General features: G+C 45.0%; 1 protein-coding gene across 2 annotated transcripts; it reads left to right on the forward strand.

Moving 5' to 3' along the window:
- The first annotated feature begins 209 nt into the window (after positions 1–209).
- Positions 210–24,823, forward strand: ACTG2 (actin gamma 2, smooth muscle). Of its 2 annotated transcripts, none has more exons than XM_068564399.1 (9): positions 210–250; positions 10,462–10,631; positions 11,045–11,173; positions 16,990–17,100; positions 17,362–17,446; positions 19,057–19,218; positions 20,033–20,224; positions 21,985–22,166; positions 24,602–24,823. In XM_068564399.1, the coding sequence occupies exons 2-9, from the start codon at positions 10,506–10,508 to the stop codon at positions 24,743–24,745; spliced, it is 1,131 nt and encodes a 376-aa protein (XP_068420500.1). In that variant the 5' UTR covers positions 210–250; positions 10,462–10,505; the 3' UTR covers positions 24,746–24,823. The 2 variants fall into 2 exon arrangements, with proteins under 2 accessions (XP_068420500.1, XP_068420501.1); XM_068564400.1 differs by having other exon boundaries at positions 237–421.
- The last annotated feature ends 1,589 nt before the right edge of the window (positions 24,824–26,412 follow it).

Consider the following 26,412-nt stretch of genomic DNA (forward strand, 5'->3'; position numbering starts at 1 on the left):
TGCCTCTTGAGTCCTTTTGCATACATTTTTCAAATGATAATTCACTCTACCCAGCCCCCTTCCCACCCCCCCAAGGCCGATTTATTGAAAAAACCACCTTATATGGTAATACTGCTAACACACCGTCAGCTGGCCTTTTTAGGGACTCTGTTTAAAGAAGATCCGCCTCTGGGGTTTTATATTGCTCTGGTATTTATGCCGAAGACACACCAGCCCTCAGTCACTGGGAGAAGGACCTCTCATACACTCGGTGAGTACTGTACAGCTTCTGCCGTCTCTGTCTTTCTGGGGCTGCCTGGACCCCTGGGTGCAGGAGGCGCCTCCAGACTGGCCTGGCTTCTGTGACGCTGGCCCAGGTCACACGTCAAGACCCTCGGTGTGCAACTCTGCCTACAAGCACACTGCTGCCTGCCAGGAAAAGGTATTTCTGGCCATGGGGCATCCTGGGGCAGGAACAGCCTGGAACGGGACTCCCTGCCCTCCTAACTGGGTGGTGGGTGGGATGTGTCACCTGCGGTCTCTGCTGTCACTGCTCACCAGAGCCAGCGCAGATCTACACCCATGAGGTGAGCTTGGTCGTGGCTCAGAATGTCTGGGAGGCTGTTTTAGGGGAACAGATGCTTTTCAGAGAAATGACTTCTTCTCGGGGCATTTAAATCCAGACCAATTATGGCCCCTGTGTCTGTGTCTGCTGGGGATGGGTGAGTATTTTCTTCAGACCCCCACGGGTCTCTCTGATTCATGCTTGGCTAAGAGTTTTCTCACCCTTGAAGGCTCCAGGGTCATTGGAGGATGCAAAAAGTGGAGTGGAGTGGAGTAAGTGTCCTGGGGCATCATGTGGTTTTAGGGCTGGAAGGAAGTGGAACCATCTAATTCATTCGTTCTCTGATGAGGACACTGAGACCTTAGAGAAGTTAAGCAACTTGTACAAAAGACCCACACCTGGCTGTGAAACCACCCACCAATGCCATCATCTTCCCCCAACGGCACACACACAGACACAAGTGCATAAATAATTAAGAGGAAAATAGACCAAGGGGCTGTGTCCACTTTTGTGAACAGAGTCTGCTAACATCTCTTTACAGCTGAGGCTGGCTGGGGTTATGATGCAGGCCTTGGAGGCAGACTCCCCAGCTACCAGAATTACTAAGTGACCTCAATTTCCTCACCTGTAAAATGGGAGCAATGGTAATAATACCTATCCGGCAGTGCTGTTGTGAGGATTAAATGAGATAATATATGTATAAAGTGCTCAGGTCAACACTGTCAGGGCCTGGCCCTGAGTGCTCAAACTTTAAAAATCACCTGGACAACTTGTTAAAACACAGATTGCTTTGTCGCCCCCCACCCCAGATTTTGACTCAGTAGACTGGGGTGGGGCCTGATAATTTCCATGCCTAATAAACTTCCAGGTGATGCTGAGGCTGCTGGTCTGGGACCACACTTTGCATAGGGAGGCTCTAGCACTTGCTTTTATTATTTGAATGGGTTTAGACCTTGAGGTGAGCCCTTGGGCTGCAGCGAGACAGAGATTCCTGTGGCAGAGATACATGGGCACTAGAGAAACTCTAATGAGCAGAGATTCTACATGTTATGCCTGGGAAACCAAGATGGGCAGAATGACATCATGACCTTGAAGCTAGATTTCTTTCTTCCTTCCATTTGTTCACTCTGGCAACATTTATTGAGCACTTGTTATGTACCAGGCACTGTCTCTGCTCCTTAGGGACAGTGTAGGGGCTTCTGCAATCACTGGGAGAGATAGATGAGAACCATGGAGAAGATAAATATATGAAAGGGGTAAAGCACAGGAGGAGCCCCTCACCCAGCCCAGAAGTTATCAGGGAAGGCTTCCTGGAGGAAGGGGTACCTGAGCTGGGCCCTGAAGTAGGGGTAGTCCCAGGACAGAGGGAGCATGTTCTTTGGGACTGTTTAAGGGGCTCAACTCCACTGAATATAGATTTCAAGGCAGGAAGCAGGGAAAGCTAAGGTCAGAGGGGCAGGCAGGGCCAGATTACTAGGGATTGGGCAATGGGGCACCACAGAAGGATCATAGCAAGAGGTCTGCCCTCTGAAGGGACTGCTCAGGCAGCTGTGAGGGGAGTGGACTGAACAGGGCAAGAGTGCTACAACAGTGTGCAGTGGTCCCAAGTTGGTGGCTGGAGCTACATGGAGGCAGAAATAAGAGGGCCTGGGGATTGGTTGGGAGGGAGGAGGAAGCAGTCAGGGTGTTGGGCTTGGGTTCCATCCTGGGTGGGTGGTGCCAATCTCTGAGGGGCCATTCCAGTCAGAGGACGGTGATGAGGACAGCAGTCTCAGAGGTGGAGTTGAGGTGCCAGGGCATGGAGTGTAGATGTCCCATGGGCTCTGGAGCTCAGGAGAGGGGATGGGACTAGAGCTAAGCAGGGGGAGCGAGTGAGTGGCCAAGGTAAAAGCCAGAAGAGCAGGTCCAAATGGCAGATTCCTGAGGATCAGAAATATTGCTAGCCAGAAGCCATTTTTAATTTAATTAGTGTATATTAACCAAGTCGAGATACCCTGAAGTTAATAAGAGGTGCTGCTAGAATTTTCCACCATAGGAGTGTTTCTTGTGAAGTCATTGTATGGATATATGTGTTTGCAGATTTTAATAGGCAGCTGCTTACTTGTCATTTGAAGCCCTCACTCCAAGATGTTTCCCCAACTAGTATTTGAAATCTCACTATCTGAGAGGCCCTCCTTTTAGGACTCAAACTTTCCCCTAAAATGAAAACGTCTTTGGGAACTGGCATAAATTCAACCTTCCCTTCAATAATCATTGATTGATGAAGTGGATCAATTCATCTCCTTCCAGTATGGCAGGCTTCATCCGGGGAGCAAGCTCTAATGGAGAAGAGTAAGAGAGATAATAAGAATTATTATTTGTGCAGCCCTTTACAAAAGGGGCTGGCAAACTTTTTCTGTAGAGGGCAAGATAGTAAATATTTTAGACTTTGTGAGTCTAAAGGTCTCTGTCACAGCTACTCAACTCTGCCACTGTACCGGAGCAGCCATGGACAGTATGTAAGTGAATGGGTGTGGCTGCGTTCCAATGGAACTTTATTTATTATTTGATTTTCATATAATTTTCTTGGGTCATAGAATCTTATTCTTTGGCTTTTTTGCAACCATTAAAAAATGTCAAAACCATTCTTAGTTCGCGGGCCTCACAAAAACAGGCGTTAGTTTGCTGACCCTGATTTAAATTGATTTCCAATTTATAAAGCACTACATTTCCATTATTTCATTTGATCCATTATCCTGGGAGATAGATGTCACCATTTCCATTTTACAGTTGAGGAAACTGGAGGCCAAAGAGGGAGCCGTGGGACTTGGCCATGGGAAGGGGTGCCCAGAAGGAGGAGAGCAAAGAAGGAAGGGCAGGAGAGAACTCTGAAGCCAAACCCTTCTCCTTCAGAGAGTGAGTGTAGGGGGCTCTCATCTTGTCCTCATGTTTGCTTGGGGGTGGCCAGGGGGATGCGTGGGTGAGCAAATTCTTTGCGCTCATTATGTCTTTGGATTTTGGCCACTTTTCAGAGAGGAGCGGGGAGCTGTGTTTCTAACTCTGTGAAATCCTCAATGAAGCCCAGATGTAGTACGTGCTGAAAGAGCCAGAACAGTGAACTCGGCTTTCTGCGAGTGCAAAGTGGTTGTGACCCAGGAAACCACAGTGACATTGGCTCTGGTTCAGTTGACACGCTCGAGTTTAGCCACAAATTACCAGCAAGTGGCTGAGTGAAGTTTAGAATTTCCCCTGGCAGAGACATTCCAGGAGAGCCTGGCTCCAGGGTCCAAGCCTTCTCCCTGGGCAGCACAGCACGGGCCACGCCAAGCTCCACTCCAGGCCAGCTGTCTCAGCTGCTGGGAAACAAAGTCCAACGTTCTTTCTTACTATGGGTGGGGAACTTCAAGGGGAGACAAAAGGGTTCACTGAAAAGCCAGACAGGCTTGAACTATAAGTCACAAGAGAGAGGGGACCCCAGAGGGAGACAGTCACAGAGGTGCAGCTTTGCCTCTTGGCCACCTTCTAGCTTTTGGGGTTGTTTTCTCCTCAAGGTGGACCACCTGCTAGAACAAGGAAACAGAACTCTTTGTGACCAGCTTGTGAAGAAGACTGTCCCTGTGTGGTTCTAAATCAGGCCCACATGACCGAGCTGCCCTGAGACTGGCCTGTGGGGACTCGAGCTCAACTTGCAGGGGCAGGGGCAGAGCAGACTGTCAGGGGAAGGCCAGGCAGGTGGTGGGATTGCCATCCAACATTTCCTGAGCACCTACTATGTGCTAAACACCGATGCAGGGGCTGTAAACATAAATCTAGACCTAGGCATGGCATAGGAGGGGCTCAGAGGCTCACAGAGAGAAAAGAACACAGACCCTTTGGTTTTAGGGCTTTTGCTGCCAAAAGTGCTAGAGAGACAGAGAGGCAGAAGCAAAAACACCAAACATGGAGAAGTTGTGAGGGTTTCACTGAGGTGGTGGGGAAGGTGCAAGCCCAAGCTTTGAAGCCTGTCCTGGGCTGAGGCCAGCCCTGCTGCTCCCAGTGAGGAGCCCGAGAGCAAAGTCCTTTCACTTCTCTGAGACTTGGTTTCCTTATCTGTAAAATGGAACTAAAAATATCTTCCCTCAGGGCTTTTGTGAGGATTAAATAGATAATGTATGTGAAAGGCTCCCAATTTTTAAAAATTAAAAATACATTTTTACCAAAAATGGAACCACAGAACATATTGTGTTTCACCTAACAAAGCAGCTTGCACTTTTTCCAGGACATTAAATATTCTGCTCTCTCTGTTGTAGGGAGGTTTCTGGCATCTAGTTTAAACCAGTTTATTTATTATTCAATAACTTTTTTTCTCATTAAAGTTGGCCAAATCTTTGCACTCACCCATGAGTGTTTCCCAAGGATAAATTCCTAGAAGTGTCTTTGTGGAGTTAAGAGATATGTACATTTTTAAGGCTTTTGATAAGTATTTTTGAATTCCTCTTTAGAAAAGTAGTACAATTTGCCATGTCAGCCGTGAACGGGAGCCCACCTTCCCACAGCTCTGCTGGCAACGGTGGCCCTAAGAACCGGACACAGCGCTCTGGCTGAAAGTGGGGTTAGCTTTTATCATGGCTCCAGCACACTGCAGACTGTCGACAAGACCCCAGGTCCTGCTCACAGAGGCTGAACAAGAGCTTTCACAGTTTGGTTATTCAGACCCACATCCGCAACCTCATATTTATCCTATTAAATTTAATCTTAGTGGATTCAGTTCATTTTCTCTGCTTTTTGAGATCTTTTGGATTTCGATTCTTCCAGCCAACATGTGTGTTTTATCTGGACATTTGATCACCATGCACTCTATATTTTCATCCAACTCATTTATAAACATGTCACATGAGAAAGGATCAAGAGTGGAGCTCTAAGGCATATCGTTGCCTCCAGGTTGACAGTGACCTATCAATTAACACCTTTCAGTGACAATAACTCAGGCAGCTGTAAATATGCCTAATTGATTTATTGTTCAGCCCACATGGCTTTATCCATAGGGATATCACGGGAGAATTTGTCAGATGCCAAGATCAAGTTAAGCTCAATGTCTCCCACCTTCTCCTGCATTTCCAGCCAGGGGGTCCTGTGGAAAAAGGGAGGCTGTTAGTCTGCCAACATTTGTTCTTGGTAAACCCTAATCAATTACAAGAAATCACTGCTTCTTTTTTTTAAAATTTATTTATTTTTATTTTATTTAGTTTTGGCTGCATTGGGTCTTTGTTCCGGTGTGCGGGCTTCTCATCGTGATGGCTTCCCTTGTTGTGGAGCACGGGCTTTAGTCGCACGGGCTTCAGTAGTTGTGGCGAGTGAGCTCAGTAGTTGTGGTTCGCAGGCTCTAGAGTGCAGGCTCCGTAGTTGTGGTGCACGGGCTTAGTTGCTCCGCGGCATGTGGGATCTTCCCGGACCAGGGATTGAACCTGTGTCCCCTGCATTGGCAGGCTGATTCTTCTTTTTTTTAATTAATTAATTAATTAATTAATTTATTTATTTTTTATAAATCTATTTATTTTTGGCTGCGTTGGATCTTCATTGCTGTGTGTGGGTTTTCTCTGGTTGCGTCGAGCGGGGGCTACTCTTTGTTACGGTGCGCGGACTTCTCATTGCTGTGGCTTCTCTTGTGGAGCACGGGCTCTAGGCACACGGGCTTCAGTAGTTGTGGCACGCGGGCTCAGTAGTTGTGGCTCACAGGCTCTAGAGCGCAGGCTCAGTCGTTGTGGCGCACGGGCTTAGTTGCTCCGCAGCATGTGGGATCTTCCTGGACCAGGGCTCGAATCTGTGTCCCCTGCATTGGCAGGCAGATTCTTAACCACTGCGCCACCAGGGAAGTCCTTATTTTTTTATTATCATATTCCAACTTTATTGTCATCAATAAAATACCAATTAATAAAAATTTTTTTCTTTTCTAGACAAATATTCCCATGTAGCCTAGTATCTTCAACACAGGACACCTCTAGCACAACAAAAGAATCTATCCTATTTGAATAGAATTCCTGGGATTCATTTTCCTTAGTAAAATTCACTGTTTTTATGTTATGGCTATTCTAACTCCAATATCCCACTACCACCACCTCCCCCTGCCACCCCCAAAGCCTTTGAAAACAACAGAAGGGGGAAAAAGTGTTTTAAAATTCTAAAATTTTATATTCTATTTCCCTCTGAATTGCTTGGAAGAAGCTTACTTTTTTTTTTTGAATTTTTGAATTTTATTTTATTTATTTTTTTATACAGCAGGTTCGTATTAGTCATCAATTTTATACACATCAGTGTATACATGTCAATCCCAATCGCCCAATTCATCACACACCCCCACCCCCCACCCCCCCGCCCCGCCCCGCCCCGCCGCTTTCCCCCCTTGGTGTCCACATGTTTGTTCTCTACATCTGTGTCTCTATTTCTGGGCAGGCAGATTCTTTTTTAAATAGATTTATTTATTTATTTTTGGCTGCGTTGGGTCTTTGTTGCTGCCCGCGGGCGTCTGCTCTTCATTGCGATGCGCGGGCTTCTCATTGTGGTGGCCTCCCTTGTTGCGGAGCATGGGCTCTAGGTGCGTGGGCTTCAATAGTTGTGGCGTGTGGGCTCAGTAGTTGTGGCTCGTGGGCTCTAGAGCGCAGGCTAAGTAGTTGTGGCACACGGGCTTAGTTGCTCCGCGGCATGTGGGATCTTCCCGGACCAGGGCTCGAACCCATGTCCCCTGCATTGGCAGGCGGATTCTTAACCACTGCTCCACCAGGGAAGCCCCAGGCAGATTCTTAACCACTGCGCCACTAGGGAAGCCCACTGCTTCTTTAATAACACCTTCTGGAAACCTGCCTAATTTGTATATCAAGATTATCTGAGGTTTTAGATATCTGCCTTCTTTCCCTTTTTGAATATTGGAACAATATTTGCCATCTCCATTTCCTGACATCTCTCCATTTCTCCATTGGTCTAACATGGCAGAAGGTTAGGGATCTTCCCTGCAGTCCAGAAACTGTTCAGACCAGAGACAACATTGTTTTGAACAACTAGGTACTTTCCTTCAATCTCCACCTCGTCTCAGACCAGTGTCCTCTCACCAGTGTTTGTTCTACCTTTGTTATTCTGAAAATCCTTCTCCTTGACATCCATTGATTCATTCAATCATTCATCTGGATAAAAAAAAAGGTTTAAGAGCCCACCCTGTGCCAGACATTGTGCGAGACTTACTGAAGAATCGCTGGAGAACAGGACAGGCACAGCTCCTGCCTTTACAGAGCTACAGATGAGCCCAGATGTGCAGAGTTGATCATTGCTGGGACAAGTTCAAGGTGCTGTGGGGCAAAGAAGAAGGGCCACTAACTGAGACCGGTAGGCCAGAGAGACTGAAAATGCAGTGTTGATGCAGAGGCCTGACAGGTGATGGGAGTCAGTAGCAAATATGTTGGGGGAAGAGTGTTCCAGACCCCATGTCTAAAGGGCCAGAAGGGAGACAAGATGACACATTTGGAGAATGGAAAGGAACTCCACATAGCCGGAGTGAGAAGGCCAAGGGGGGCCAGGGGGGAGATGAGCCTGGAGACACAGGCAGGGGCCAGACCTTGTTGGGCCTTGTAGGCCAACTGGGAGAACTGGGACTTGATCACTGTGACCATGGGTGATCATGAGGGTCAGCAAGGACAAGGAGAGCTGGATTCAAGAAGTCACAGTGGGCCTCTCCCCTAGTGTGCACCCTGCTTTGAACATAAGAGGCAAGGGCTTCCTTCTAGCCTGCAAACTGTGTGAATAAGCTTCCGCTCAGTCTCTAGGTAGCCTTTCTGACCTCCCGTTCTCAGGCCTGGGACTCTGTCTCCTCTTTGCTTTGGTCATGGTCTTTGCTGTCCTCCTTTCACATAGGGTGTTGGAGGACCAGCGTCCCAGGCATCTAGGGCAGCTCTCTTCTTCCCCTCCTGCCACACGTTCCGAATGAAGCTTGGTGGGCTGTCCTCTGCAGCCACCTTCTCTCTCCATGCCTCGTGCCTCTCTTCTCTGGACTCCCACCGCCCCCCCACCCCGAGCTGGGACCCTCCCCACTTCCAGTCTGCCCCACTGGGGGGCTTCTCAGGCTGGAAGGCAATCCGCACACCATCTCCTGAGCTGCCATTGCTTCTCTTTCATCATCAAGTGCCAAGAATTTGTCAGGTGTGGTCTTTTTACACTGCCCCTCACCCAAAGAAAGAAAACCTGCAACAGACGTTAGAAAAATTCATTCCCTCGTCACTTTGCAGTCGTCCCAATTCAGATATCAGCACTGGAGGAAAGACTTCTCTGTTTTTCTCCATCTGAAGCAACAGGGGCAGTGAGTCCCATCACGAATTCTCTCACTTTCCTCTCTCCTCTCAGGCTGCCCTGTCCTCCTCAAGGGGCTCCTACCCTTAGGATTGTACATTTTCACCTGCATCTTATTTTCCTTAATGATATGTATGATTGATTTTAATTATAAACTATACATGGATACAATCTCCTTGTTAAAAATTAAAACATTACGGCACTTCTCTCAGTCCCCTTCCCACTTCCAGGTAACCACTATGATCAGTCTTAGATTTTTTTTTTCCAGAACTTTTTGTTGTGTTCACATCCACACAAAAAGAAAATTATGGAAAATGCACAATATTGTTTTGTGCTCTAAAAAGAACTCATAAATGGTTTTATGCTGGACATTCTATTCTGCAACTTGCTTTGTTCACTCAGCAGAATGGTTTAGAAATCTATCCACATTAGTCCATGTCGATCTGCCTGGCCCTTCTCTTAACCTCAGTACAGTATCCCACAAGGGACTTTTGGGTAGTACCAGATTGTGTGTTGGTGTGTTTCTCTGATTAACACTGCAATGAGAAGCCCGCGCACCGCAAAGAAGAGTAGCCCCCGCTCGCCGCACCTAGAGAAAGCCCACGCGCAGCAACAAAGACCCAAAGCAGCCAAAAATAAATAAATAAAACAAATAAATAAATAAATAAAATATCTTTAAAAAAAAAAAAGAGTGCCAGTGTTCCCACAACTTTGCCAACACCTATAATAAAACTTTGAATCTTAACAATACGATGGGTGAAAATGGTCTTATTTCATTTGCATTTCCTGATAGCTAGTGAGGCGGAACATCTTTTCATGTAATTGTTGGGTATTTGCATTTCGTTTTCTGTCAATTATCTATTCATAGTCTTTTTATTTTTTTCTTTTAGGCTATTTACTTCTTTCTTATTGATTTGTAGGAGTTCTTTTATATAGCAAATAATAACCCTTAATTATGTTTACTGCAAATTTTTTCAATTCCTTTTCTAAACTTCAAGTCTTTAGAGATTCTTTCCATTAGATTAACGCTTTGTAGTCATTTCAGGTCTTTGAGAAGCAGGTGGATTTGTTTGCTAGGGCTGCCATAATAAAGTTCCACAGACTGGCTTAAACAAGGGAAATTTATTTTTTCACAATTCTGGAGGTTAGAAGTCTGAAGTCAAGGTATCAGCAGGGCTGGTTTCTCCTGAGGTTTCTCAACTTGGCTTGTAGATGATTGTCTTCTTGCTGTGTCTTCACATGTTCTTCCCTCTGTGTGTGTCTGTGTTCCAATTTCCTCTTATAAAGATACCTGTTCTATTGAATTAGGCATATTTGACACCAGTCATATTGGATTAATGACCTCATTTTACTTTAATTACCCCTTTAAAGGCCTTATCCCCAAATACAGTCACACTCTGAGGTACTAGGGTTAGGACTTCAACATAGAAACTGGGGGGTAAACAATTCAGCCCAAAACAGTAAGGTAGAGGGAAGAGGCCCAAATGCCAGAGAGTAAGGGGCCAGGTCCACACCTGTCCCTCCTGGAACTAGGTCTTGGTTGCCGATGGGGTCAGGCCCCAAGACAGCCAAGAAGACTGTCTCCAACATGATTTTGACAAGTGGCCAATTACCTCTCTTCTCCCCAGTTCCCTAGGTGCTCCAGCCCCTGGTTCACTCGGCCACACTCACCATGTGTGAAGAGGAGACCACTGCACTCGTGTGTGACAATGGCTCTGGCCTGTGCAAGGCTGGCTTTGCAGGAGATGACGCCCCCCGGGCTGTCTTTCCTTCCATTGTGGGTCGCCCTCGCCACCAGGTATGTATTCATCTGGACCCAAGGCTTTGAGTTACTAGGAGGACGCACTGGACTGTGGAGTCCATGCTGAGCCGCGCGCCTGTGTGCGTGTGTGCATGCGTGCGTGTGTGTGTGTGTGCTAAGTAAGGTAAGGTAAGAGGAAGACGTGTATGGATGGGCCCTGTTCTCTCAGAAAATGACATTGTTTTAGGACAAAGAAAAGAGACAAGCCCACAAGAAATCCTCCGCCTTCCCTCCCGCCATCTCTACATTCATCGGTATCCGCCTCACCCTGTCTCCTTCAGTCCGGTTTCCAGGGGAAGAAGGACATTTTCCCTATCTTTAACCTTCTTCAGAGACCCTCCAATACCTGAATCCCTCTAAGCGGAGCTCTCGGCCAATTCCGTTCTCCTTCCTTCTCTTTTACATTGCAGGGTGTAATGGTGGGAATGGGCCAGAAAGACAGCTACGTGGGGGATGAGGCTCAGAGCAAGCGAGGGATCCTGACTCTCAAATACCCCATTGAACACGGCATCATCACCAACTGGGATGACATGGAGAAGGTACTGGTGGACTCCCCCTTTAGGGTGCTCACTTTAACATCATCAACACCCACCGTCTGCCCTGCCAACTCTTCCTCTGCAACATTTCTCACATCCTTCTTTCCTTCCTGTCCATCCCCCGGGCATTCCCCAGCCTCAGCTGCCAACATCTCTCACTAGACGACTCCAATGCCTTCCTGACTGATTTCTTTGTCTCCTGCCTCACTCACCTAATTCATTCTCTGCACTTCTGCAAAGCTTGTCTTTCTAAAAACAGACCAGATCATGTCACTCACCTCCTCAGACTCTTCACTAACCAACAGTAGGTTCCTGACTCCCTGTCTGGCATTTGAGGACCTGGTCCCGCCTAAGTCCCAGCTTTATCCTTTCCAGCTTTCACTCCAGCGCAGTGCTTATCCTTTAAAATGCTCTGCTGCTTCCAGAAAGGCAAATAGCTTCTCCCCTTTATTTTCCCTGTCATGACCTCAGATAGGTGCATTAATGCTATATTAGTATGATGCTTCTCTAGTGAAAAATTTAAATAGGAATCTCTACCGGTTTCTAGAAGCTTTTTTCATGTCAGAAGATGTTGAGGGGGCGCCTTCCCTGGCAGCCCAGCGGTTAGGACTCCATGCTTCTGCCGCAGGGGGCAGGAGTTTGATCCCTGGTCTGGGAACTAAGATCTCTCATACCACGTGCCCCCCCCCCCAAAAAAAAGATCAAACTCTCACTAGATACCTAGGAAATATTAACATCAGGAACAAACCACCTGTAAATGATAAATGAAAATAAAATATTTTTTAAAAAGAAGACGTGGGGGGTAATTTTTAAATGGTAGTTTGTGTTCCACAAAATCACGTGCAAAATGCTAATAGAGCCTTTCTAATACTCTTTTTTTAAATTGAAGTATAGTTGCTGTACAATATTTCTAATATTCTTTTGATAAATTCCACTGACAGTTGTCTGAGAATTCTTGTTTCTGCAATGACTGTCTTTTGAAATGTAATAGAGGGCTTATTGAGCAGACTGCAACTGGGAATAAAGAAAGCTGATTTGAAATCTGTACTACGCATATACTTTTCTCTAAACCCTAGATTCAGTTTCTCTAAACCCTAGATTCAGTCACTCTGAATGTGACATAAATAGATAAAAATACAATAGCTCTTGCTTCACTCTGTGGGATGGTTAAGAGCACAGACACTGGAGTCAGTGGCAGGGAGATCTAGGAGCAAATCCCTCTCTCTAAGCCTCAGCTTCCTTATTTGTGGAAATAAAAATACTTTCTTCATTAGGTTGCTTTGGAGGTTGAACTAGGCAAATATTTAGTATAATCCCAAGGCATGGAACATACTTAATGCTCAATACGTGGCACATATTATTATATTTCTAATGATATCTAATTTGAAAACATAATAGACAAAATAATTTATTCACAGTAGTAATATGAACTCTTTAAAGAAACCCCTAAAATATATTATGTGCCTTAAAAGAAAAACTGAATAGGGTGAAGCTGTCAGATCTCCTCAAATTAATTTATAGGCTCATTGCCATTCTAACAAAAATCTCACAATTTTAAAAATTGTATATATTTAAGGTATACAACTTGATGATTTGATATGTGTATACATTATGTAATAGTCACCATACTCAAGCTAATTAACATATCTACTACCTCACATAGTTTGTTTGTTTTTTTCCCTTGCAGTGAGAACACTTAGGATTTACCCTCTTAGCAAATTTCAAGTATACAGGACAGCATTGTTATCTTTAGTCACCATGCTAATATATTATGTTAGATCTCCAGAATTTACTCATCCCGCATAACTGACACTTCGTATGCCTTGACTAAGATAGCCTCTCTTTTCCCTCCCCCCAGCTCCTAGTAGCTACCATTTTACTCTCTGCTTCTATGAGTTTGACTAAAAATACCACGAGTTTTAATCGTGCAAGATAATCATAGAGTGTGGAAAAATAAATAAGACAAAATTAATGAGAATAAAATGAATAAGAAAAACTATGAGAGGAGACTTGCTATATCCAAATAGTAAAATATAATATAAAGTTATAAAAATTAAAACAATTTGGTGCCAATACAGAGGTAAAAAAGAAATACATGGTAAATGAAACTTCCAAGACCAGAGGGGAGAGAAGGATTCAATAATTCAATGAATTATTCTGTGACAACTGATTCATTATTTGGGGGGTAGGGAATCTGTTTATGGCCCTTACTTCACACAATTTCATCAAACACATATCAATTGAATATGAAAGTTAAATATAGAAATTCAAATGATAAAAAATACAATATAGTAAGTGTGAGTATTTATCAAATTTCTGGTGAAAGAAGTCAGAGAAAAAGAATGACAAATGTGACTTCTTAAAAATCATAACTTCGGGCTTCCCTGGTGGTGCAGTGGTTGAGAGTCTGCCTGCCAATGCAGGGGACACGGGTTCGAGCCCTGGTCTGGGAGGATCCCACATGCCGCGGAGCAGCTAGGCCCGTGAGCCACAACTACTGAGCCTGCGTGTCTGGAGCCCGTGCTCTGCAGCAAGAGAGGCCGCGATAGTGAGAGGCCCGCGCACCGCGATGAAGAGTGGCCCCTGCTCGCCACAACTAGAGAAAGCCCTTGCACAGAAACGAAGACCCAACACAGCCAAAAATAAATAAATTAATTAATTAATTTTTAAAAAATCAGCTATACTTCAATAAAAAAAAAAATCATAACTTCTAGTATGTGAAAAGCAAAACCAAATTTAAAAGGCAAACAACAAATTGCAAAAAGTATTCACAAGTGCAAAAGAGGATTAATATAAACAACTAATGTAAACCGATAATTAAAAACACAAAGTCTCCACCAGACAAATAATCAAGGGACATGACCAGATAATTGGCCAAATAGAAATTATCAAAGGTTGAAAATCTGAAGAAGTTTAAACTTATTTGAAAAATTATTTAAAAACTTATTTAAAAATTCAAAGTAAAACAACTAGGTATTAATTTTATCTATCAAATTATTTCATATTTTAAGAGTGAGAACACTGAATGCACTTAAGGGTGAAACAGGCAATTTCAATTCTGAAGTAAAGACAAAATTAGCCTCTTTGTGGGTGATAGAAATCAAAAAGTTTTCCAATTGCCATGCTCTGTAGTTCAGTAATTCCATTCTTAGAATTTTTTTCTTTGGAAAACATCCTGAATAGAAAAAACAAAATGTAATATGTACAAAGATAGTTTTCACAAGATTATTTATAAACAAAACTCAAAGATACCATGAATAGTAATGTGATTAAATATACGATGATGATGGTATATGATGAAATGTTGTGTAAACATTAAAAAAATTTTAGTTCAATTTATTAAAAATAAATGTTTACTATGGAAAAGAAAGTTATTTATGTTATATTAACTGAAAAGTGACAGGAAACAAAATTGAACATAGAAGTGTAACAGTAGTAAATAATAAATAAATGAAAGCATATGAAGTAAATAAATGGTAGTAGTAATAAATTTAAAAATACATAAAGATGAAAGATTAGGGAGAAGAAAAAAGCCAAAGTGTTAACTATTTATTATTAAGTAATGGAAATATGAGAAATTTTTAGTCCTCTTAAAAATATTTTCCTAATTTAAAAATTGTCAACATCTTTAACTTTTAAAGTACTTTATAAAAGCTTCCGAAAATGAAGTAAGATGAAGTGCAGATGCTTGGGCCCAACACCCAAAGATTCTTTTTTTTTTTTTTACATACTTATTGGAGTATAATTGCTTTACAATGGTGTGCTAGTTTCTGCTGTACACCAGACTGAAGCAGCTATAAGTATACATATAGCCCCATATCCCCTCCCTTTTTTTTTTTTTTTTTTTATAAATTTATTTATTTATTTTTGGCTGCATGGTTTTTGTTTTTGTTTTTTTTTTAAATTAATTAATTTATTTTTGGCTGTGTTGGGTCTTCGTTTCTGTTCGAGGGCTTTCTTTAGTTGCGGCGAGCGGGGGCCACTCTTCATCGCGGTGCGCGGGCCTCTCACTGTCGCGGCCTCTCTTGTTGCGGAGCACAGGCTCCAGACGCGCAGGCTCAGTAGTTGTGGCTCACGGGCCCAGTTGCTCTGCGGCATGTGGGATCTACCCAGACCAGGCCTCGAACCCGTGTGCCCTGCATTGGCAGGCAGATTCTCAACCACTGCGCCACCAGGGAAGCCCTCCCCTCCCTTTTGAGTCTCCCTCCCACCCTCCCTATCCCACCTCTCTAGGTTGTCACAAAGCATCGAGCTGATCTCCCTGTGCTGTGCAGCTGCTTCCCACTAGCTATCTATTTTACATTTGGTAGTGTATATATGTCCATGCCACTCTCTCACTTCTTCCCAGCTTTCCCTTCCCACCCAAAGATTCTGATTTGTGGGCCTGGGATACAGCCTAGGAACCTGCACCTATAACAATTATCCCAAAGCATCCAGGGCCCACATTTGAGGAAATACTAAGATCACATTATTAAGCCTAATTGCCATCTCCTTCACGTCTCCTGTGACACCTCCACAGCCCAGGTCCTCTGCTTGTGCCATTTGCTCTGCCTCAGATGCCCTCCTCAGTCTCTGGAGACCTTCCTTTGCCCTCAGGACCTACTCATATCTCCCAGAAAACGAACTTCTCCTGCCTCTTCCTTCATTAAAATATGGACGTGTCTTGTATTTTGTCTTTTTGACTGCCTTTCTCCCCTCCAGACTTTGAAACTAAGATTACATTTAGCACCATCCTAGCACAAAGCCAGGGGTCCTTAAATACATGGGTACAATGGAATCAGAGGACCCTGTGCCCCACCTCTGAGGAAATCAAAGCCCTGTGTCCCTGCCACTCTTTGCCTGATCCCTCTGAAATAAAGACTCCTGTTTGTTGTCCTGGATCACTAAAGAGGGAACAGTACACAGCGGGAAGAAGTAACTTCCTCTAAAGCAGTGATTCTCAACCAGGGCGATTTTGTCTCCCAGGGGCATTTGGCAATGTCTGGAGACATTTTTGCTCCTCACAGCTGGAGAAGTGCTACTGGCATCTAGTGGGTGGGACACAGGGATGCTGCTAAACATCCCGTAATGCACTTCAGCTCCCCCACAAGGAAGAATTATTGAACTTAAAATGTCAAAGCGCTGAGGTTGAGAAACACAGTGACAGTTAATGCATATCTGTCAGGCTTCAGCAGAAGACAGTATACACTCAGCTGGGGTTCTGAAATTAATTTAAGGAAGGACTACTTACAGAGGTGTGAGCAGGGTTAGGGAACCAGAAAGGGATGCAGAGGCACTCAAGTGCCAGCAACAGAGGGAAGCTCTTACAGCTGGAAGGCTGAAGGGCAAGGGCAGCGTGACTAGAGCTCAGTGAGAGCTGGAGCCTGAGGAGGGGCTGCGCAACAGGAGCTGTGCTCAGGGAGGCCACAGTGTTGCCGGGAGATCACCATGCCCTTCTCCCCCCTCCCACTCTCCAACCTCTTGCTGGTATCTTCTATCAGCCAAGCACAGCCAGAAGCCAGAGAGCTGCAGAGGGCCTTGTCCCTCAGGGCACAAAGCAGGGGAGACAAGGGAGAGGTGTAAAGAGGAGCCAAGGTCAGACAGAAATAATCAACACACTAAGTATATTGGCCCCAGGTCTGAGTCCTGTCTGGGGCCTTGTTGAGAAGGAATATAACCTCTAAAGAGCAATCAGAAATTCCCATGGCTGACAGGCCTCCTCTCCAGATCCAGTCCATTCTGAGAGCATCGTGCCATCCTCCCCCAGCATGGGCATGTCCATAGGAAGTTTCCAGCCCACTGGGAGTCTGCTGGACTCATCTGACTTTTGTCCCAACCAGATCTGGCACCACTCCTTCTACAATGAGCTGCGGGTAGCACCTGAGGAGCACCCCACCCTGCTCACGGAGGCCCCCCTAAATCCCAAGGCCAACAGGGAGAAGATGACCCAGGTAAGAGGCCAGGAAGACTTGAGCACTGGCACAAGAACACAACATGAATGCTTGGCCAGATTCTTTCTCCCATTCATGCATCAATGCAACAGAATTTTTTTGAGAATTGCTGTGTTTGTAGTCCATGCCAGAACGTATGGGAGGTGGGAGAGGGGTAAATAAGCACAGTTCCTGCCCTTAATAAAATTACAAACCATTCTGTGGACCAAGAGGTGCTGTGATTTCTGCCAGATAGTCTTCTATTCTGCATTGTTCTTTCAGATCATGTTTGAAACCTTCAATGTCCCTGCCATGTACGTCGCCATTCAAGCTGTGCTCTCCCTCTATGCTTCTGGCCGCACGACAGGTGAGTAGCCCTGTAATCCGTTCCCTTTCTGACTTGAGAGGGAGGAAGGGAAAGCTGGGCTCTTGCAGAGATTCCTGTTCAGTAGAATCAGTGGGACAGTCAAAGTCCAAGGAAAACCTTGGTTGGGGATAACAGAAGGCAAGCCCATGTAAAATGCAGATGCAAGTCTACCCAGTGTAGCTGGAAAGAATTTACATGAACAAACCATGACTAATACAACCTGCAAGGGCCATTTCCCTCACAGTAGTTAGTCTGGGAGCTTGTACACACTTTCCAACAATGCTAGAATGTTTCTGCTCATGAAGCAGCAATGGCAGAACCTATGATGTTGGGTGTGTAAGTATGACATGGCCTTGGTATAGAAAGGAGCTCAGGGAAACAGAGGGAACTTCAAAATAAAGTGATTTTTAATAGGGGCTTCACAGCTTGCATGAACATCTTTCAAACATTCATTCATGTATTCATTGATTTGTCCATTTATTCATTCATTCAAATATTTTCCATTACTCCCTACCATGTGATAAACACTACAGGCCATGGGCACACACTGTCAAACAAGACAGACCAGCCATTATGGAGCTAACAGTCTAGTGGAGGAGAGATGAAAGTAAAGGATAATTTCACTGCAGGTGATAAGGACGGTGATGGGGAAATATAGGTATATGCAGTTCTGTATCCCGTGCTTTGTGCTTGGTTTTATGCTGTGAACGTCATGTTCAGTGGCCACATGGGAGTCATTGTGTGATGGTTCCATGATATTGATTTATTTATTTTACCATTTCTCTATTGCAGGACCTTTAGGTTGTCTCCAATTTTTATTTTTTATTATAAAATATGCTGTGACCAACATCCTTGTATAAGAGTAAGCTGCTGATCTCTGGATATTTATTTTGGATCTGGCTCTTACTGAATCATCTGATTAACTCTAATCGTTTCTCAGTTGGTTGTCTTAGGTCTTCTAAGTATACAACCACGTTATCTGCAAATAATGATGATTCTGTTCCCTTTTGATGATAGTACCTCTTATCTGTATTTTCTGTCATATTGCATTGGCTAGAACATCCAGGACAATATTAAATAATAATAATACAGTAACAATATTGTAGTGTTTCCCCATCAATTATGTGGCTGTTGGATCAGGAGAGATTTCTTATCACATTGAGAAAACTTATTTCCTTTCATGGTTTACTAAAAGTTTCATCAGTAAAGAATGTTATTTTTTTCAAGCTGGTTTTTATAGTCCTTTTAGCACTACATATGTGTTAGTTTGATGCCTGAGGGATATGCAAATTATCCAGTCTCACTAAAGAACGTGCAGCCTAGATGCCAATTGACGTGTGCATTTTTGTGAAAGTGTTTCAAGGAATATAAGAAGAGGAGACATTTTACTTGCCTTCCAGATGCCTACAGTCTCATTTGGGAAAACAAACCAACATACACAAAAATTGATGTACACAAAAAATATGATTGATAATTCTCACCATGGGTGAATTTTCTAGCTGCTAAAGAAAAATATGGTCGTTGAAGATCTTTCGGTAACCGGTCCCAGAAAGAGACAGATGAAAGAAAATACTAAAGGTTTTCATAGGTCTTATCCTCTCTGTCCTTAGGCATTGTCTTGGATTCAGGGGACGGTGTCACCCACAATGTCCCGATCTACGAGGGCTACGCACTGCCCCATGCCATCATGCGCCTTGATCTGGCTGGCCGCGACCTCACAGACTACCTCATGAAGATCCTCACAGAGAGAGGCTATTCCTTTGTGACCACAGGTACCCAGCCTCTTTCTGGACTTGACTTGAGCTCAGAACCAAATCTGATCTAGGACCAGAAATTCTCATGATTAATGAGAAGTCAGTGGCCCTGTGTCCTCAAACTCTCTTAGGGCAAACGGGGAGGCCCTAGGCTGGGGCTGGGCCCCAAGACCAGACCAGATAGTCAGGGCAGGCTTATTTAAGGAGGAAGGTTCCCAACCAAGACACCCTGGGGAGGGAGACAAGGCTTAGACCTACTCATCCTAAGAAGCGCTTGGCTTTGCCCTCTTTTAAGTGTGCTTTCACAGCACTCCTTCCCTCCCCAGGCACCTGCTACCTCTGTCCATGTCCACACCAGGATCAGAGCTAGTTTTTATTCGGCAGAATGGTGGTAAGAATCTGGTGGCACATTTCATTACCTAGGGGGTTTATGGTTTGTCTGAGGACAAATGGAATAAGTAAAGTCTGAATTTCTAAGAGGAAGTGGCTCCCTGGGCAGGAAGAGGTTTTAGGTAGGAGCCTTCCTAGATTCTGTACAATCCCAGCATATAAGCCTCCATCTAGATGGGAAATGTGTCCTGAAAGGCCCTCAGGAAGGCCTGCAGCTTTGTCAGGGCTGAGTGATGAGAGCAAGACGAAAAGCACATACAAAGTTTTGCTTGGGAATCGAGATTTTGAACTTTCACTTTAGAAAGAGGTATGAAAACATTAACATTCATCTTGAGACTGAACCCAAAAGAGAAGGAAGAAGGAAGTATTCATGGAGATCAAAATGGGACAACCAAACTAACGGAGCTCAGTATCTACTCTCTGTCATTTCTACTCTTTCTAGCCGAGCGAGAAATCGTGCGAGACATCAAGGAGAAGCTGTGCTATGTGGCCCTGGACTTTGAGAATGAGATGGCCACGGCAGCCTCCTCTTCCTCCCTGGAGAAGAGCTACGAGCTGCCAGACGGGCAGGTCATCACCATTGGCAATGAGCGCTTCCGCTGCCCCGAGACCCTCTTCCAGCCCTCCTTCATTGGTGAGGCTCGGCCTGTAGTCCTGGCCAATCAGGAGGGCAGGGATGAAAAGAGAAACACCAGGAGTCACGCACACTGTTTATTGTTTATACTTAGCCTATATTTTTCCAGGAAGGACCAAAAATACATAAACAATACAACTAGATAAAAATCTAATTTTAAATATAAGGGTAAGGAAATCAAAATAAAGGAAAAGTGGGATGGGAATATAAACATGAAGCTAAGAATGAGATTAAAACATAAAATATTTCTTGGATCCCTCAACAATTTAAATCATGGGGTCTTAAACCTATAGCAGTAAACAGGGTGGGTTTGGGGGTCAGACCTGGTTTTAAATCCTGGTTCTGCTCCTTCAAGTGCTGTACCTTGGACATGTTACCTTCTTCAAACCTCAGTTTTCTTATCTATAGAGTAGAAATTATGATAGTACCTACTAGATAGGGTTGCCATAAGGATTAAATAAGATAATATTTAATACAAGGATAACTACTTTCTTGAGAAGTATATAAGAGAAAGGCCTGTAAGCAAATGTTGACATATAGTGTAGTGGTAAATAGCAAACTGGACAAAGTGTTATAGGCCTAAGAAATCAGGGAAGGCTTCTCAGAGAAGGTGAATATTTGAATAGAACCTTGAAGAATGAGTATCATTTTATGGTATCTGGGAATGGAAGGAGTGCAGAGTAGGGAATGGCATGCAGGGCAAATGGAAAGGTATGTGCAAAGTGTGGAGGAGTGACAAGTCATATTCTATTTGGGACATGATGGGTGAGGTGTGTGTGTGTGTGTGTGTGTGTGTGTGTGTTTGCACACAGAGGAAACAAGAGAGCCACTGGACCACACAAAGAGCATGGGGGTTAAAAAAAAAAAAAAAAAAAAAAAGAGCATGGGGGTTAATCATATCAGCAATGTAGAGCCCCTGGAAGTTTTTAGACAGCAGAGTAGCAAAGTCAGTATTTCACTTTAGGAAGATTCCTCTATCTACAGTGTGGAATTATATCACATGGAAAAAAGACAGGAGATGGGGGACCCCAGGTAAGTGGGCATGAGCTGGTATGGCAGGCAGGGCCTCTTACTGTGGAAGATCTTGGTGCCAGACTAAGGTAGCTAGATGTCAACCAATAGGCAAAGATGATATGATGGGTATATCCATACAATGGAATATTATTTGGCTATAACAGACTATAACATGGATGAACCTTGCAAAAATTATGCTACGTGAAAGGAGCCAGACACAACAGAACAAATACTGTATGGTTCCATTTATATGAGATGTCCAGAGTAGGCAAATCTATAGAGATTAGAAAATAGATTAGTGGTTGCCTAAGGCTGGGGAAGGAGTGCAGGGGAAAATGGAGAGTGTCTGCTAATGGGCATGGAGTTTACTTGGGGGGTATTAAACATGTTCTAAAATTAGACTGTGGTGATGGTTGCACAACACTGTGAATACACTAAAAACTAGTGAACTATACACTTTAAAGGGGTGAATATTATGGTACATGAATTATATCTCAATAAAGCCGTAAAAAAAGTGATACAATGAAAGTATTCCTTTAGAAATATTCATCAGGGAACAGTGTGAAAGATCAGTCAGAACTGGGGGAAACTCAAGGCAGGGCGATGACCAGTTAGAGAGTCTGATCTTATAATCCATTAGGGAGGTGACTGAGGCGAACCAGGGTAGCTGCATCAACAGAAGGGTCACCTGAGGAGCTATAGGCGTGGCGTGGTGGATGCTGACTAGCTACTGTGATCTCTGCTAGGCATGGAGTCAGCTGGAATTCATGAAACAACCTACAATTCCATCATGAAGTGTGACATTGACATCCGCAAGGATTTATATGCCAACAACGTCCTCTCCGGGGGTACAACCATGTACCCCGGCATTGCCGACAGAATGCAGAAGGAGATCACAGCCCTGGCCCCCAGTACCATGAAGATCAAGGTGGGTCCTGCCCTGGCTCCCTCCAACCTGTTCTTTGTACAAAGACCTGTGTACTTGGGAGATGCTCCGAGTCAGGCTGCCAGGCTTACAGCTTGGTGGCCTCCTGGGTGCTCCGTCATTCTGGCCCGAGACAGATTTCATCTTGGGGGATTATGTTCTTTGGGCACTGATAAGCGGGAGACACATTTAGCGTGGGCTCTCAAACACAATTTCATGGACCCCATATGAGAAGGAGGTGAAAGAATTTGGAATGGCGAGAAGTTGAGGGGGTTGAGGAGGAAATGAGGAGGGAAAGAGGGAAAGAAAAGAAGGAGGCAACACCACACCATCTTTAAACTTTAAACTTTTTAAAAAGGACTTGGGTGTCACCCCAGAGGAGGGTGAAAGTTCCAAAGAGAGAATGTTGGCTATAGGACAGTCTGCTGGTTCAAACTCACAGGAACATTCCTTGATTCCTGAACGGCCTCTGATGTGCTGTCCCATCTTGGTCACAGCCCTCCCACACAATGCTTCTCACCGCACAGGCCTCATCAGAACGGGAGCCCACCTGTCTTACCACTTCTCCCCAGCCTCTGGTCCCCAAGCAATCAGACAGACACTTTTAGGGCTTCTAGGAACTTTGCTACTAGCAGGATTAGAAAGAGTTAGGAGTAAAACAGAGATAACAAATAGGTTGAAAGTTACAAAGTCTCACAATAAAGTTGGTCTCTGGGGAGCAGGCCTGATCTGAGGAAGTGTGTTCTCTATGTCAGTATTCTAAGAACCTTCTTCACAAAGGCTTTCCCCCTGCCTAGCAGATGGTGCTTGGCACAGGGAAGCAGAGCAGGCCACCAGAAAACAGGTGAGCAGCGGGCTCTTCTCACCCAGAGCCAATTGGAGCAGCCACGCTTACTGAGGTCTGCCACATGGGGGGCAATGTGCCAGGCCTGGGGCAGCGGCTTTTTACTAGGACCATGTGTCAGGATACCACACCTGATTCCGGTTCAACAGGTCTGGTCTGGGGTGCCCCCATCACTTACACTTATAAATGGACACCAATGACTTGATGCATATTCCAATTTATGAGCCACTGCCTTGAGTTTAATAACATTGCCGGCCTTCCAGGAGTTTAAGATCTGATTAGTAGACATGATCAATGGAAGATCAGCTTAAATAAGACCAGAGGAGGGGAAAGCACACTGCAGGCAGGGGAAAGAGAGTGAGTAAGCAAAGATGCCCGGGGATGTGTGCAGGTACAAACACCCCAGCCATATTGGACTGGGGGAGGTGAGGCAAGCTCCAGGATATGGAAGAAGAGAGTGTGGTGGGAATGGGGCTGAGACTTAGGGCCTCCAGCCCAAGACAACCCAGAGTTTTCTCACAACTAGAACTGCCCAGCAGTAAAATCTGTTACCGTCTTAGTGGCTGTGCCAGTCCCTGAGGTATCTGTCAAAGGAGCAACAGGGTGACTTTTGTCTGCCTGAATAAGATAACTTCTAAAGACCCTACTTATTTAGCTATTCCATGATCTCTGCAATTTAGGAAATACGTAGGGAGATTCTTAGGCGACAAAAAAATCTGTTTCATGTCTGGTTTGTTCTAGCACTGAATTCTTAGTCCCTTCAGAAACAGGAATTAGTTGAAGAGTCATGGTCCTTTTAGATATACTTGTAGGTGGAGTTCAAAGTTGTCTGACATGACAACCAATTCCTAAAGGCCAAGCTCAGGAATCCCAGTGGCATGTATGAATTTGAGAACTTCTCAGATGCAAGAGACTATTGAGTAGACTGGCTTAGACTCAGGAATGGAGGAATCCCAGCCCAAGCTGCCCATGCATCCAAACTCTAGGCAAGAACAGAACAGCACTCCCTTTACAGATGTTTGTATTGGTTAGCTATTGCTGAGTAACAGCAACTATGAAATTTCAGGGCACGTAATAATAAGCGTTTATTGCTCATGCATCTGCAGGTCAGCTGGGAGTCAGCTGATCTAGGTCGAGCTTGGCTAGACAGCTCTGCAGGCCCAGCCAACTCAGGTCAGGGGCACATCTCTCACTGTGGGGCCCAGGCTGAAGGGCCAGTAGCTCTTCAAGGGAAGCTCTTCTCATGAAGATGGCAGAGACACAAGACAGTGTGCCCACCTGCATGCCTGAAGCACATTTCTAGCCCCTGTGTCAAGTCTGCTGACATCCCATTGGCCAAAGCAAATACAGGGCCCAGCCCAAAGTCACAGGGTGGAACGCTGAACTCTTCTCATGGAGGGGCAGGGGGATGGGGTGGGAGGGAGAGTGACAATCTGAGCAATAGTCTAATCTACCACAAGGTTTCTCCTGTTCCTTTCTGACCACAGAGGCTGTTCTTTTCCAGGGTAGTCTGGCAGTGTGGTGAGATGATTCCTGGACCACCTTCCCTATTCCTTGGCGACTGATCATGATTCACCATATTTGCTCTTTGCAGATTATTGCTCCCCCAGAGAGGAAGTACTCAGTCTGGATCGGAGGCTCCATCCTGGCCTCTCTCTCCACCTTCCAGCAGATGTGGATCAGCAAGCCAGAGTATGATGAGGCAGGGCCCTCCATCGTCCACAGGAAGTGCTTCTAAAGTCAGAACAGATTCTCTGGGGGTCTCCTTGAGACTGCTCTGTTAACAGTCATGAAACATTAAAACGTACAAGCCTTACTTCTCTGTGTGGGGCTCTTTATTTTCCTGGGCTGACTCTCACACACAATGCTAAAGGCTTTTCACACCTATTTCTAGTCCACACAATGACCCTGAGAGGTAGGTGCTATTATTACAGATGAGGAAATTGAGGCTCAGAGAAGTTAACACCTTGCTGAAGATCACACAGAGCCAGGGTTAAAATCCAAGTGTATGTGACGCTAAAACCTAGTGCTTCTTCTGCTATACCACCTTGTTTCCTTTATCTTGAACGACAGTAAGAATGAGGACTAGATGACTCTTGGAGGGAGGAGGGTTAAGAAATAAGGGCTTTCAGAGATGTAAGTGCTTGTACTCAAGGGTGAGACACTAGAGACTGTGAACAGAAAGGGAAACGCAGGGCTTATAGGCTGTAACATGTGAGTGGTTCAAACACAATGTTCTTTAAACTTAGGTGGAGGATGGTCGTAGTGGGCTTAAGATCTCTACGGGGTCCTTTGTCATTGAGGACTAAGTTGTATTTTGTCCCAAAAATTAATCAACAAAGGAGCAACATCCCAAGGAAGAATAGTTTCTCTTCCTGCACCCCTCTTCCCCCTCCCTCTTCTCCTTTTCTCTCGGTCTCTGTCTCTGTCTCTGTCTCGTTACTTGCTACCCACTCCCTGCCCTTGGTCAAGTCTGTTTAATTTCACAAGTACTTACTGAATTTTTGGCACCTGCAATTACTGGATAAGGCCAAATGGGATTTATGTACCCCACAGAGATGATTCCTGCCCATCAAGGTCACACTGCACAAAGGGGGAGACAGACACATACGTGTAAGACAACGGTTTGCGGTGAAGTAGAAGCCCTCACAAAATACTATGAGAAAATACGGGATAATAATAACAGCTAACATTGACTGAATGCTTATAATATGGCAGGCACTAGGTTAAGAGCTTCCATGGATCTTCTGATTTAATCCTCACCACAGCCCTATGAGGCAGGTACTAATGTCATGCTCATTTTATAGCTAGTTTACTAGTTAGCTAGATTTCCCAGCTAGTTATTGGCAGAGCTAAGTCCCTACTTCTGCCCGGTGTGCCCTTTGCTCCTGCCACCTGGCCAGGTCCCATCCTTGACGCTCCTGAACAGAACCCACCTGGTCTTCCCAGACACACCCATTTGGAGACAGTGGAGCCCAGTGGAAGCACACAGACCTCAATGTCAGACATTCTTCCTCCACCATCCCTGCACTTGCCCTCTGGGGGTGCAGTAGAGAAGCATATTTCCTTTTTTTTAAAATAAATGTACTTATTTTATTGATTTATTTCTGGATGCTTTGGGTCTTTGTTGCCGCGTGCGGGCTTTCTCTAGCTGCGGCTAGCAGGAGCTACTCTTCATTGCGCTGCGCGGGCTTCTCATTGCGGTGGCTTCTCCTGCTGCGGAGCACAGGCTCTAGGCGTGCAGGCTTCAGTAGTTGTGGCACACAGGCTCAGTAGTTGTGCCTCATGGACTCTAGAGTGCAGGCTCCGTAGTTGTGGCGCACAGGCTTAGTTGCTCCACGGCATGTGGGATCTTCCCGGACCAGGGCTCGAACCTGTGTCCCCTGCACTGGCAGGCGGATTCTT

The sequence above is a fragment of the Eschrichtius robustus genome, chromosome 15, assembly GCF_028021215.1.
Source record: "Eschrichtius robustus isolate mEscRob2 chromosome 15, mEscRob2.pri, whole genome shotgun sequence".
Lineage (NCBI taxonomy): Eukaryota > Metazoa > Chordata > Mammalia > Artiodactyla > Eschrichtiidae > Eschrichtius > Eschrichtius robustus.

Excerpts from the sequence above, each read along its gene's own strand:
- ACTG2 (XM_068564399.1), top strand. The coding sequence starts at position 10,506 with ATGTGTGAAGAGGAGACCACTGCACTCGTGTGTGACAATGGCTCTGGC. Across the intron at positions 19,219-20,032 it reads CTATTCCTTTGTGACCACAG|CCGAGCGAGAAATCGTGCGA; the intron begins GTACCCAGCCTC and ends TACTCTTTCTAG. Across the intron at positions 22,167-24,601 it reads CCAGTACCATGAAGATCAAG|ATTATTGCTCCCCCAGAGAG; the intron begins GTGGGTCCTGCC and ends TGCTCTTTGCAG.